This window comes from Petaurus breviceps, unplaced genomic scaffold (assembly GCF_028583685.1).
Source record: "Petaurus breviceps papuanus isolate PSGF00001 unplaced genomic scaffold, PetGlider_PUasm1.0 91133, whole genome shotgun sequence".
Taxonomy (NCBI): domain Eukaryota; kingdom Metazoa; phylum Chordata; class Mammalia; order Diprotodontia; family Petauridae; genus Petaurus; species Petaurus breviceps.
Window position 1 is genome coordinate 85,668,425 of NW_027187419.1, and position 14,792 is coordinate 85,683,216.

General features: G+C 38.9%; 1 protein-coding gene across 1 annotated transcript in view; it reads right to left on the reverse strand.

Moving 5' to 3' along the window:
• Positions 1–14,792, reverse strand: part of PLA2R1 (phospholipase A2 receptor 1) — a 163,705-nt gene that overhangs the window by 41,197 nt on the left and 107,716 nt on the right. The window contains exons 12-13 of the mRNA XM_069080124.1: positions 6,644–6,846; positions 2,454–2,599 (exon numbers count right to left, since the gene is read on the reverse strand). Of these exons, the coding sequence (XP_068936225.1) occupies positions 2,454–2,599; positions 6,644–6,846 (349 nt within the window). The remainder of the gene's footprint in view (positions 1–2,453; positions 2,600–6,643; positions 6,847–14,792) is intronic.

Consider the following 14,792-nt stretch of genomic DNA (forward strand, 5'->3'; position numbering starts at 1 on the left):
CAGTTTCCTCTGGTATTGCTATGATCATTCCTACAGTTAAACTTTAGAATAAGGGTTGGAGAAAGATGGGAAGGTTGGCCTCTTTGGGGGCAAATCAAGTAGATTTGCCCAAATATGTCAGGTCCTAAAATCACTTCTGTAACTAAATCAGATGTTTTCCAGCCAATCCAATCAATGTATGGGGAGTGTTCATTCATCCTGGTATAAACAGCTTGTCTAACTGTGTGATTCTCAGCAAATCACTTAATGTCTTATTATCCTAGACCAGCACTTCTTAAACTGTGGATTTAGACCTCATATGGGGGTCAGGAAAAATCTGACAACAGTTAAAGATTTCTGAATGCACAATGACCAAAAATTAATTTAAAAAAATCAAACATGGGGCGGCTAGGTAGCACAGTGAGTAGAGCACCAGCCCTCAAGTCAGGAGGACCTGGTTTGAACTGGCCTCAGACACTTGACACACACAAACACACACAAAAAACTAGCAATGTGACCTTGGGCAAGTCACTTAACTCTAATTGCCCTATGCTCCCCCCTCTAAAAAAGCAAAAAAAAAAATCAAACATAATGAATCGGAGGTGTTTCTGGCAGTATTTGCCTGTTGTATTTCGTAACTTCACTACAGCCTTGATTCAGAACACAAAGCATGTGCACTTTGCACTGAGCATGCCCTCAGGTCATGCAACAATTAACACTATTGAAATGCTCAAAAGTTTAAGAAGTCCTGTCCTAGATTCTAAATTGTGGGACAGGTGCTACTGTGTTTCCCTGATAATAAGACACTGTCATTATTTTTTTGGACAGAAAAACACCAGAGGGCTTATTTTCAGGGGAGGGCTTATTTTAATGAACATTGATAGCAATTTTAATAAACAAGTAAATGCGAACGAAATAATGTACCTTTATTCAATAATGAATTCAATAAAGAACAGGATGACGCGCTCACTGCTGCAGCTCTGATTGGATGCAGCTCGGAGCGCGGCGTGCATTTCACCCGGGGGGGGGGGGAACGGTGCATACAGAGGGTACCGTAATGTAGCGTGTAGCATAGGGGATCACCTTCACTACAGTAGCAATCTCAATAGGGCCTATTTTCAGGGGAGGGCTTATTTTAGAGGAATCTTACACAGTAAGGGGAGGGCTTCTTTTCGGGATAGGTCTTATTATCGGGGAAACACGGTAATATGAATTGGTAGAAGAGATTTCCTTACCAGGAATTCTCTAAGTCAATGAAACTGCAGTTCTGGTCGAAAAAGCAGTTACCCAGAAGAAATCTGGCAAATGTAAATATTCATATAGCTGTCTGTAGTTTGTATTTTTTTTTAATTCACACACACATATCTTTTGCCTTTTTAATCTATGTTAGTCTTCTTTCCAATGGATTGTCAGATCTTTACAGGCAGGATCATCATTTTTGTCTTTTCTATTTCTTTTGTTGTCCCCTTCACATGCCTCATATGATTCCCATCACCCAAAGGGTGCTCTGTCAACAAATGCTTGTTGACCAACAATCATACTTGGAAGAATTTGAAGTGCTCTATGAGCCACATGAAAACTCTGTTAGTGCTGATGCAGGTTCTAGTTTTTCAACATTAAGACAAGGAGGATGAAAGCTCCCTAGAATATGAACATATAGGAAAGGAAAGAATCCAAATACAAAATTAGAAGCTTCTCTGTTCTTTGTCTTATGGAAGGATGACTTTGTGAATTAGTGGGTCTGTACTTCTATAGGATGCCACCATTCTTCTAGGTCAGTGTCTGCTTCTGACCTTGAAGTAGGAGCCATATCCTAACCCTTCCATGCAAGTAAGCTTAGTTTTTTCCTCAAAAGGCATTAAGGCTATCTTCAAGAGTTGGTTGGCTAGGGGCAACTAGGTGGTACAGTGGATAGAGAACTGGCCCTGGAGTCAGGAGGACCTGAGTTCAAATGTGACCTCAGACACTTATGAGCTGTGTGACCCTGGGCAAATCACTTAATCCTGATTGCCTCTGGGAAAAAAAAAAGACTTGGTTGGCTCAGGGGACTAAGAGCTGACACTCTTGACATTACTTGCTAGTTGCACTAGATAACAAAGGAGCTCTACAACAAGCTCTCTGATGCTTAGCAGAACATAATTTACAATGCAGGCAAGGTGGCTTCACTCAGCTGACTCAACCCAAGATGTTCTCAGTGACTCTCCATGTTGAATATCCTTCTCCTGCTATAGCTAAGTAAATCTCTTATTAACCACTGGATAATGAATGACTTATGCACGTGTAATTTTTTCCAACATACAACAGAAATCACCAAGGGCCTAGCCCAAAAACAGACCTCCAATTTATAAGAATATAGATGCGAATTTTTATAAGAATACAGATGCAAATTCCTAGAATATCTGGTGGAAGGTAGCATGACTGAAAGACTGAAAAGTCATCTGAGAAATTTTTCAGATCAAATAATATGTATTTACCGATTAAATTTTGTGTATAAAAGCTCATTCACAAAATTCTCTTCCTCGATATGAGAAAAGCTTGCAAGATGTGCTCCAAAATCTTCACAAAATGCTTCAGCCTCTCTCCATGTTCTTTTCATCAAGACTTTCTCACTATGGAATACCTGTGTTATTTTAAAAAATAAATGAGGCAAATTTGATTATTCTAGGCATAGAAATAGCAGGTAACCAATTTGTCATGAATGTATTAAAAATTTAACCCAGGCAAGAGGGAACTAATTGTCAGCTCACCTTATAGAAATCTTCCATGGTGGCTAGTTAGACCTGATGGAAGTAGGACCCAGAAATTAAGAAACTTAAATTCAGGGCTGGGGTGAGAAAACGTCAATTTTTCAAACTGAGGCATTAAATCAGTGGTAAATCTTAGCCAAACAAGCAGGTAAAATTGTGCCTACATTCTCTAGATTATCATTCAGCTGTTCTCATCATAAGGAATAAATCGAAATTGTCTTCTATGGTACAAGTTAGGGAGTTTATGCCCTTGGGGCACTTACATCCTAGCACTACAGATTATAGACTTCTGAAGGCCGTTTAAAGTTGGGAGTCTCTTCAGTTACAAAGGACTCATGAAGGAAAATGCTATCCATATCTGATAAAGAACCCATGGACTCTGATGTAGATCGAGGCATAATTCTTTCTTCACTTTACTTTTTCTCATGTTTTTTTTTCCCCCTTTGATCTGTTTCTTCTTTCACAACTGTGACTAATATGGAAATATTTTTACATGATAGCACATGTATAACTATAACAAACTGCCTGCCATTTTCAGAAGAGGGAAGGGGAAGGTGGGAGGGAGAAAAAATTGGAACTCAACATCTTGTAAAAACGAATGCTACAAATTTTCTTGACATTTAACTAGGGAAAAAATACTATTTAAAAAAAAAGTTGGAAGTCTGTCTTTGATACCAGTCTAGTCTAATAAGTCTTCCTGCCACCCCTCTCTAGACTTTTTGCCTTTGTTGACCTTGAAACAACTTGCGATCCGACCTCTATGGATCACATGCTAATGTTCATTCTAATTCACAAATACCTACCCTCAGAATTAGAAAGCTAAATACCTGCTCTTTTTCCTTTTCTTGTTTGGTTTTATGTCCTCTTTACCATTTTTCATTCCATCTGATACAATCCGTCTTTATAACCTGACTAATGTCTAATGTGAAAGCATTTACAGATCCTATACTTGACTATATGCCGCCATGGGGGGGAGGGGACAAAATGTGAAACTCAAGGAATTGTGGAATTGAATCCTGTAAACTAAAAGGAAACAAACAAATTAATTTTACAAAATGGAAAAAACCCAACAAATACCTACCCTCAAATAGCAACAACTGCTGTATGAGCTTGTAGGATCAACAAAATGTAACCGCTACAACACTTTTCATAATAGTTCTATTCCTCTTCTTATGTATATAAGGACATTGTTTTGTTTCTAAGAATTTTGTAATTGCAAGTGCTATTTCTTCCTCTGAGGAAGATAAATCAATATTGCTTGCTATGGAATATACACATGCATACACGTGTTTATACAAAGCTATATTAATAAGTAAGTTCTTTCTTCCTTGTTAGACTTTATAGAACGGGAGTTAATCTCCACATCGTCTATGGAATCTGAGTTAGCATTTCACATGTAGAACACCACCCAAGTTGGAAAAAACAAATAAATGCAAAATACCTCTACAAGGCCTTTGATTCCTTACTTGAAGAAATAACCCATGGCCATTCATTCTCCTGGCATTCCTCTGCATCCCCAGAATGTAGCATAGCTCCTAGGACATTGTATGTACTTAATAAATGCTTGTTAAATGACTGTCACTTGCTGGGTCACTGGCATTATCCTATAAATGTTCATTCCCCATCCCCCCTTTTTATTTTACTTTTGCTCCAAAAACTAGTATGTAGGTTTCCTTTTCTCCTCCCTCCTGTGGATGCAGGGTTAACATATAATCACTCATTTTGAGGGGCATTGACCAGCAAAGGAAGAAATTGAAATGGGTAGGAGAAAATAATCATCTCCTCATTTTAAAATTTCTTGAATTTACAGAGACTGTATTTCAATCACTGCAGGGATTGGCCTGCACTAATTTAGTACATTCAGTGGTATGTCTGTGTGATATAGAGGGAAAGGCATTAGATCCAAGATCATAAGCCCCAAGTTAAAATCCTAGCTCTGAAACTAACTGGCTGTGTAGATAGACTTGTACAAGTCACTTAATCATTTTGGGCCTTAATCAAGTCAACAAACATTTATTAAATGCCTGCTGTGTGCCAGGTACTAGGCTAAGCACTGGGGATACAAAACAAGGCAAAACCAATGTCTCCTCTTCAGGAGCTCACAGACTAAATATGAAAAAAGGATATGGAAAAAATAACATTTAAAGTTATTTTGAGATCCTAAGAACTCCATGTGTTATATTTTATAGTGTACATTGATAAACTGATTGCATGCAGATCTATTGTTAGCTTCCTGGGGGAACGATAAGGTCTGTGGGGACAGGAAGCCATTTATATCAAAATAAACTTAAGTGTCATGACCAAACCAGAGACAGAAATCTCTTCCCTTCAGTTGGGTATCCCTATTTGTATTAGGGCATTCCTGCCCAAACATCTTCTCTTCTATACCAAGTTCTGAATAAAGACAAAATACCAAACACCAAAATGCCACCCTTTTGAAAAAGGTGGCATTTTTTAAATGCCATAAATTTTTAAATATGGGTAAAGGGATAATTGTTCTTCAATACTAGACTGTAAAACTGGTGCTAGATGATGCTCTTCACATTGGATCTATGATTTCACTAGTATGACTATTTACTTCTTTAATGCAGATCCTAATGCACTCAAAACTTCTCATTGGGTACAGTTCTTGTCAGTTTCCTTCCATAAATCCTTCTTTGAAGATATACTCAATGCACAATGCCTGACACACAATAGGTGCTTAATAAATGCTTCTTGATTTGCTGATTTGATTGGAGGTCTTCTTCTAGGCCTTTTATCATGGGCATAGCTGGTCCACCTCCATTTTAAAGTATATATATATTCTTAATGATAGCCCTTAGACACCACTTCCAGTGTACAAGTTACTATTAAAAACTATAAGATAATGGGAATTAATTTGAAGACAGGCAAAGCTCTGAAACCATTTGTAGAGGAGCACTTCCTTGAAAATGGGTAGAAACATTTTTATGTGTGTGTTGTATTTTTACATTTGTTGTTGTTCAGTTGTTTCATCATGTCCAACTCTTTGTGACCTCCTGTCTATGGGGTTTTCTTGACAAAGATACTGGAGTGGTTTGTCATTTCCTTTTCCAGTGGATTAAGGCAAACAGAGGTTAAATGATTTGCCCAGGGTCACACAGCTAGTAAATATCTAAGGCCAAATTTGAACTCAGAACTTCCTGATTCCAGCCTTAGTCGTCTCAGCCATCTAACTGCCTCTGTGTGTGTGTATTATATATACACACATATATATATATATATGTGTGTGTGTGTGCGCGTATATACACACACACAAACATATAAAAACATAAACATAAATTGGGTAGAGTCTTTAGGTTTCTGGGAAAGTTTAAAAGCTACCCTTAATAGAATGTAAACTCTGTTGAAGTAGGAATTATTTCATTTTTTTTATCTTCCTATCCCCAGTACCTATCACAGTGCTTCCTGCATAGTACATGTTTAATAAATGCTTATTGATTGATTGATTAAATAGTGCAAAATTGTACTGTCCTATAACAAGGTTTTAATTAACTTACTTACAAATGACATAAAATCAATCTGTTCTCATTTCCAGGTATTTTCTGCTCTGTTCTTCTAATATTTCCTTGAATCTTATCAACATAAGAAATACTGATTGGGACCTTGGGATTAATTCTACATTGAAGGACTTTAGCAGCCCGAGGAACCCTATAGTCTTTGGGGAAATTCTGAATTTGACTTTGTAGTCCACACAATAACACCAGCTCACATTTATGGGACCCTTCACATCTACAACGCATTTTATGTGCATGATGTCATCTGATTGTAATTGACTATAGTAAGGGAAATGAATTCCTTCTGAATTTGTAATAATCACTTAGGTCTTCAGGAAATATGGATGAAAGGGGCTCAAACGTGAACTGAATTAATAATCCTAACAAGATCTTTGTTTTCACCTTGTAGCAACTGGTGAGACTGGGTTTTGATTCCCATCCCAAAAAGCAAGGATGAAAAGGCCACTTTTCTTCATGTTCCATCTCTTTCCTTGCTGTGACTGGTTGTTTGCACAGGGACATTGCTTTAAATCTTGTGCAATCTTTGACTTCCCAGGAACCAGGGGGATTCCTTCCCCGAATAACCACACAGCCTCCACTATAGCCTAAAAACCAGAAAACAAGCAGATTTAACATCCAACTATAACACCATTTTGTGCTTAGGTGAGACATCTCAGAGATGATGAATAATGGACATCCTGTAATAAAATACTGAGACAATAACAATAAAAATATAAAAGTAAAGGCACTCCATTGGCATGATTGCCTCATTTCCATTCCTCTCCAGTGAACAGAAATGAAGATAGAAAATTCTTAGAGAAGAAGGAATGTGGTACCTAGTCTCTGTTAAACAGAAAACTCAGACACTGCACTAAAAACATATGGCAGCCATGGGAAAAGCAAGATTGTTTCTAGCTATAGTGCAAATATCTGCCTTTTAGAAACTGAACTTTCAAAACTCAAGTCAAGTGTCATCTCCTATATCTTGATCCACTCCTACTGTGTTTCCCCGATAATAAGACACTGTCTTATTAATTTTTTTGGAAAGAAAAACACCAGAGGGCTTATTTTCAGGGAGGGCTTATGTTGTCCTGCCTCAGCTCTCCTCCACGGCACTGCTCTCAATGGCGCCAGCAAGCAAATCACTGGGGAAGAACAGGATGACGCGCTCACTGTGGCATGCGTTTCAGGGGGGGGTGGGGGGAGCGGTGCATACAGAGAGTACCGTAATGTAGCATGTAGCGCAGGGGATCACCTTCACTACAGTAGCAATCTCAATAGGGCTTATTTTCAGGGGAGGGCTTATTTTAGAGGAATCTTACACAGTAAGGGGAGGGCTTATTTTCGGGATAGGTCTTATTATCGGGGAAACACGGTAATCTAGTGACCCCCTCAATTTACTTTGCATATATCTTAAGTTGATTTTTATGTGTATGTGTTGTTTCTCAGATAGAGCATAAGCTCCCTGAGGGTAACAGCTGTTTTGTTCTGGTCTTTGTGTCCCCAACACCTAGCACAGTGCCTGGCACACATAACAAATGCTTATTGGTTGACTGATCTAGCATGGCCATGGCCAACCTTCAGAATCTCTTAACCATTCTAAATATTTCCAGAGTTGCCCAGGCTTGATTTAAGAAGAACAAGAGGGGCAGCTAGGTGGCATGGTGAATAGAGCACCGGCCCTGAAGTCAGGAGGACCTGAGTTCAAATCCGGCCTGAGACACTTAACACTTACTTTGCTGTGTGACCTTGTCAAGTCACTTACCCCCAATTGCCCTGCCTTCCCCACTCCAACAAAAAAAAAAGAGAAGAGCAAGAAAGGTGGTAGGGCCCTTCTCCGAGAAGCCTTTGCCATGGAAGTATGTCACAGTGGAAAAAACGCCAGAATTTGGAGTCAGAAAATAAAGAGTTGGAATCCTAGCCTTGTTGCTACCTATGTCACCTTACCTCTGAGGACTCAGCTTCATTGTAAAATGAAATGTTTGGATAAGATGACCTCAAATATCCTCCATAACTCTTAGGATGGATCATAGAATTTCAACTGGTAGAAACCTTATATATAGATCATCTACTCCAGCTTTCCTGTTTTATCAATATAGCAACTGAAGCTGAGATTGGACGAAGATTGCATTTGAATTCAAATCTTTTGATTACAAAGCCAGCATTCTTTTTTTTTTTTCTTTTTGGAGAGGGGAAGGCAGGGATTTGAACTCAGGTCCTCCTGACTCCAGGACCAGTGCTCTATTCACTGTGCCACCTAGCTATCCACAAAGTGAGCATTCTTTCCACCATACTTCACCATCTCAAGAATTTATGAACTTCCAGTGGGTAATACTGTCAAGAAAACCCCAAATGGATGACGAAGGGTCAATCATAACTGAAATGATGAAACAACAAGTTGGCAATAACCTCCACCCCTTGGACATTAAACAGCACTAAAACATTTAATGTATTCTGTATTGGGCAGCTAGGTGGTGCAGTGGATAAAGTTCCCACCCAGAGTCAGGGATATTTGTCTTCCTCAATTCAAATCCAGCTTCAGATACTTATTAGCTGTATGATCCTGGGCAAGTCACTTCACCCAGTTTGCCTCAGTTTCCTCATCTGTAAAATGAGCTACAGAAGGAAATGGCAAACCACTCTAGTATCTTTGCCAAGAAAACTTTAAATAGGGTCATGGAGAGTTGTACATGACTAAAATTTTTTTGTATTACAGTTATTTATACAATTTATATATTCATTAAAATTCTGCAACGACAGAGGCTGTGCCTGTCCTAAACTCTACCTCACACAACATGCTATATCTGTAGAATTAGGGTACAACATGGGGGAAGTGAAAGGTTCGGAGGGGATAGAACAACCCAAAACCCATTCAATTGTTATGCTCCCTGAGTTTCAAATGTGTTCTATTCCATGGGTCCATTTGCAAGTTGTCTGTTCACAACAAGGAATACATTCTCCCAAAGAAGCAATGTTATAAAGGGCAGCTAGATTCCATTTTCCTGTCTCCATTCCTCCCCTCTCTTCCTGGAATGGCCTACACTGAGTCACCTTTGTTGAACTCCAACCTATCTTTCAAAGCACAACTAAACTCCCATGCTTTCCATGAAGTATTCCTTTATTTTTTCTTTTTTCTATTAAGAAGAAAGGCTCTTTTTCCTCCTTAAATACCCATTACACTTAAAACAAAGACTAAATAAACCTCTTGAAAGGCACTGATCACATTCTTTTATTATTTGTATCACTACTTGGTATTTGCATACTTGTTTTATCTTATTGGACCTTAGGGTCCTTTGTGAAGTCAGAGATTATGTTTAACACATTTTTATGTACCCCATAATGCCTAGCACAGTGCATTGGATACAGCAGACACTTAAGTAATGTTTGTCAAATTAAATAATAAATTAAAATTCTAACTACTTTTAAGCTTTAATAAGTTAGCAGCATAAATGTTACAAACTTATCAAAAAACAACATTTGAAAGTTTAATTATTTTTATTTTTAAGACATTAATATGTTCACTTTGTCTTGGTGTTTTCAGCACCTAGCATAGTGGCTGACACACACTAAGGGTTTTATAATTGTATTGATGAGATTGACTGAGGTAGATAGAGACTCATGAAGGGAGGAAATTCTAAGCCAGACATGGATGACACTATTTCCTTATTTATGTCTATTCTCACTTCAAAATTTATGACTTTTCTTTTTCTTGATGAGGATTCTTTATCTATACTATTCATACTTATCAGCCATGATTAGGGTCATAAATGGAATAAGGAGAGGGAGAAATAAGGAGAAAAAGAGATTAGAGAGGGAAGTGAAATGAGGAAGGACAGAAAGGGAGAGGGAGAAGGAGAAAGGTTTTTCTAGGCAAGCATTAGAAGAAAAGAGAGAAGAAGGAAGATAATCAAAGAAGATGGGGGAAAGAGATTGTTGGAGGTAGAGTCAACTGAACTGTGGAAAACAGTAGAAATGGAGGACCTTGGAGCAGACATGATAACCCTAGGGGGCACAAAAGGAGAAGGTAAGAAAAAGAATTTGAGTTAGACAATTCGCTGTTACCCACAATTCAACGTTAATATCCATCCAGGACATTTTGATTGTTAGCACAGGCAACCAGACGATTTCATCTCAACATTTATAGACTTTTTTTTGGTGAGGCAATCAGGGTTAAGTGACTTGCCCAGGGTCACACAGCCAGTAAGTATGATGTCTCAAGTTAGATTTGAACTCAGGGCCTCCTGACTGCAGGGCCGGTGTTCTATCCACTACCCCACCTAGCTGCCCCTCATTTATAGACTTTTAGAGCAGGAAATGATCCTAGAGATTAGCTAACTAAAGCTCTGTTTTTAAGTACAAGAAAATGGGAGTCAGAGAAGAAAGGTGACTTATACAATGTCACAGAGTTAACAGAAGAGCAGGACTCAAGTATTCAATCACCTAATCCAGTCCTTTACCCACTGTACCTTGTTCTCTCCCTAGATGTCATGCCCTCAGTGTGGGTATTTAGAAAGGAGACGCAGTAAGTATATAGTCAGCCATTCCTCTATATAGGGGATTTATAGCTTGAGGTTTCTTCACTTGGAGTATACTGGCTAAAATTCATTCCCTAGCTAGATTGAAGGTCTTATGGGAAATGCTGGGCTGCTGGAGATATATCTTCAATTTCATTATGGATGGTAGGACTTTACAGCAGAAAAGTCTTGCCTACATGTTGGAAGGGAAAAAAAACCCCAGAGTTTTTGCAGTGCATTGGAATCAGCAAATTTAAAATGTAATATACTTTTTTTTGTTAGTCTTGCATTTTGTCTTACTTTTCTCTATGAGACAGTGATTAAATAGCTTTGGTTTTAGACACTGTAGAAATCCAACTCATCTTCATTAGTGAAGAAAGGAGATGTTTGTAAACCACTATGAAGATGAAAAGTGCTGTATGAGTGTTATTGGTATTTTAAAGTGGTTACCTTAATGGAACATTTGACCTAAATTTTAGAGACTCAGCCCCCAAAGAAGCTGTAAAGTGGTATAATAAAGGGAGGCTGGGCTAAGGGAGATACAAACTGAATTTACAATCCTGTATCATGGTGATGCTTGCAAAGCTAAATGAGAAGCAGAGGAGGTAGTAAGTAAAAAAGTCAGGAAAGTTTCTTCTCTTAGTTTAAGGGATATGATAACTCCCTCAAGAAGAGAAGAAAATCCAGGGAAGTTTGGACTGCAGTCTGTAATGCTAGAGTGGGAATGGTGTTGATAGTTGTCATTCAACTTCCTTTTTCTCCCCACCCCTTTTCCCTTATTCTCCTCTAGGTATTCAACAAAGAGGAGGGAAGAAGGACAGACTATCACATAGGGAGAAATGAAGCAACTAAACTGTATTCTCCTTTTATATGTCATAGCCACAAGGCAGAAAGTCTGCCCCTTCCCATAGGCCACTGCCAATATACTGTAAAGTGAAAGGTACCGGGAGGTCTGCCTACCCCTAATCCTGCCATATTTGCCTGAATTTCTATCATTAAAGTGATTTCTTTGTGTTAGTTTATGGAAGGTCCTTGTTAAAAATAAAATGTTTCTGGGAACAACAACTTTTTAACCCACTAACAAAAGAACACATCCAGTTTTTTAGCTCTCCTCTTAAGTCCCAGGAGATTTGGAACATAAGACAGGTTGTTTTGATAGGGTAAATGGTTGAGAAGATCCTGGAGCAAAGGAGTGTTCAGGGATAGCTAAGCTGGGCCAGGCACTGCAGTGTCAGGGCCTTGGGAAGCTGAGTCAACATGAAGGCAATGGTTGCTTAGGTGTGACACACAAGAACTTGGGTGTAGTACAGTGGACTCAACAGTAGGTCAAGAATCAAGCAGCCTAGATTCTAGTCCTGACTCTGCTACTAACTAGAAAGGTGACCTTGAAATTGCATCTGGTTAAACTGGAAGGGAGGAAAGGAAAGCCTCCAAAACTCATCCCAAGTCTACCCAGCTAGTTGCACAGTGCTCCTTGGTCATTTCATGGGTTTTGCCTAAGATTATATTGGGTTTAGTCCAGTCTGGATTTTTATCACATTGGAGGCTACCTAACATCTGAGTCATGGGAGGATCTTTTGGGACAAGGCCAATGTGAAGATTTGTTGTGTGTTCTTGAGTATGCACATTTTCATCTTCAAGTCCATTGAGTCATAGGAGACAGATGACATTGAAAAGAAATCTGTTTGCAATTTTTAAGTAGTTGCTTCTATTTCAGCTTCCTAGGGCCAGACAAGTGTAGTTGCCCTTCCATAGGAAAGCCCTTCAGGTACTTGAAGACAGCTACAATGTTCCTCTAAGTCCCCTTTTTCTCCAGTCTAAACATGCTCAGTACCTTTAAATCCTTCCTTCCTCTCTTGCTCCCATCCTTTCTCCCTCCCTTCCTTCCTTGCTCCCTCTTCTTCTTTCCTTATTTCCCTTCCTCCCTCTCTTCCCTTCTTCCCTTCCTCTCTCCTTTTTTCTTCCTCCCTCTCTCCTTATCTTCCTTCCTATCTTCTTTTCCTCTTTCCTTCCTCCCTCTCCTTTTTTCCTTCCTCCCTCTCTCCTTATCTTCCCTCCCTCCTTCCTCTCTCCTTTTCCTCTTTCCTTACTCCCTCTCTCTTTTTCTTTCTTCCTTCCTTCCTCTCTCCTTTTCTTCCTTTCTTCTTTTCTTTCTTCTTCCCTCTCTTCTTCCTTCCCTTCTTCCCTCTCTTCCTTCCTCCTTCCTTCCTTCCCTCCTTCCATTTATTAAACAGATATTACATTCAAAGTACTCTGTTAGCAACTGAAGAAAGATAAAGAAACGATACTAAATACTATATGTGGGAGACTTTATAGACAGACAGCTAAGTGGCACCGTGCATGGAGTCAGGAAGATGTGAGCCCAAATACTGGCTCAGATACTTACTGGTTGTGTGACCCTAGGGAAGTTACTTAACCTCTCTCAGTCTCAGTTTTCTCATCTGTAAGCTGGGGGTCATAATAGCAATTATTTCATAAGATTGTTATGAAGATCAAATGAAATTTTACATATATATGTATATAGCTTTACAAACTTTAAAGCATTATATGAGAGGTTCTTAATCTTTTTTTTTTTTTGGTGTCATGGACCTCTTTGGCAGTCTGATAATGCCTAAGAATGCCTTCACATAATGGGTTTTTTTCTTTTCTTTTTGAAGGGGGGAAGGCAGGGAATTTGGGTTAAGTGACTTGCCCAAGGTCACATGGCTAGTAAGTATTAAGTGTCTGAGGTCAGATTTGAACTCAGGTCCTCCTGACTCCAGGGCTGGTGCTCTATTCACCGTGCCACCTAGCTGCCCCAAGAATAATGTTTTTAAATATACAAAATCAAATATGTAGGATTACAAGAGAAACCAAATATACTGAAATAATTATCAAAAGATTAAAAAAAAGTTCAGTGACCTCGGCTAAAGTACTCATGAAGTACTATGTAAATATTATCTATTATTATTATTAAACTGCTTCAGTTGCTCTAATGAATCCACTTATATCTCTCACTCGCACATGACTTCCCATTTCTTGGCACCATTGGGTGCATACCTTTATATGCACTTGAGCTCTACTCACTGGGACAAAGAGAAGTGCTCTTCAGAGACTCCTAGCATATACAGTCCCAAAACACGAGAAGGATGTAGCTACTGTAGGGTGAATGGAAAACAGGTAACATTTCCAAAATCTTTCTTTTTTCTCCATATAGACAATGAATAACTTTTAATTTTGCTCACAAAATACTCTTTGGCACTGTCTTACCTGACCTATTCCTTCCCATCAGAGACAAAGCACAATTTCCTTTTAAAGGTCCAAATCATGTACACAGTGCATTTAAACTTCTAATCACTGACCCCCTTGTAACTAAGGAAGATCCTAGTTGGAATCACATGTTTTAATCAATACTATTAATTAGTGTGGATCTGAAAAATATTTCTCCTGGTCAATGACCTGAAATTTTGATTCCTTGCAAAAGAGCACATACCACAAATTTGCTTTTTGATTGAAAATGGCAGAACTGTGAAGCCATCACTGGGTGATTATTTTGTTGGTAACACACAAGGTCACTGCTTTGGCTGAGTTTATGAAAAGCAGTCGGCTTCCTGTTCAGTGGTCAATTTATTAGTCAGTCTTGGCTGGATTAAGATTCTGACACAGAGGCTGGGCTAATGGATTCTTTTGTGACAGGTAGAAAAGAAAATGTGATTTAGGGTGGTGTTTCTGCAAGCTGCAATTTAAGGGAAAAAGGAAAACACAAGGGCTTTTATATTGCCATTTTCTTCAAAAAGATTTACATTTTCATCTTATTCAAAGACAATTTGCTCACTGTCAATCAGCATCAGCAGCCAAACTGAGCATCACAACAGCATTTTTGCTTAGGGAAAAGGGAAGACAAGTAGTGCCAGTCAAATAAATTATAGCAGAAACTTACTAATGACAGGGAGTTCTGTTATATATTCCAAGTTTTACAAACATGCAAATATGCCTCCTTCTCTCCACCCCCCCTTGTTCTCCCCCGCTCATTGGCCCCCTGACATAGAAGCCAAGGA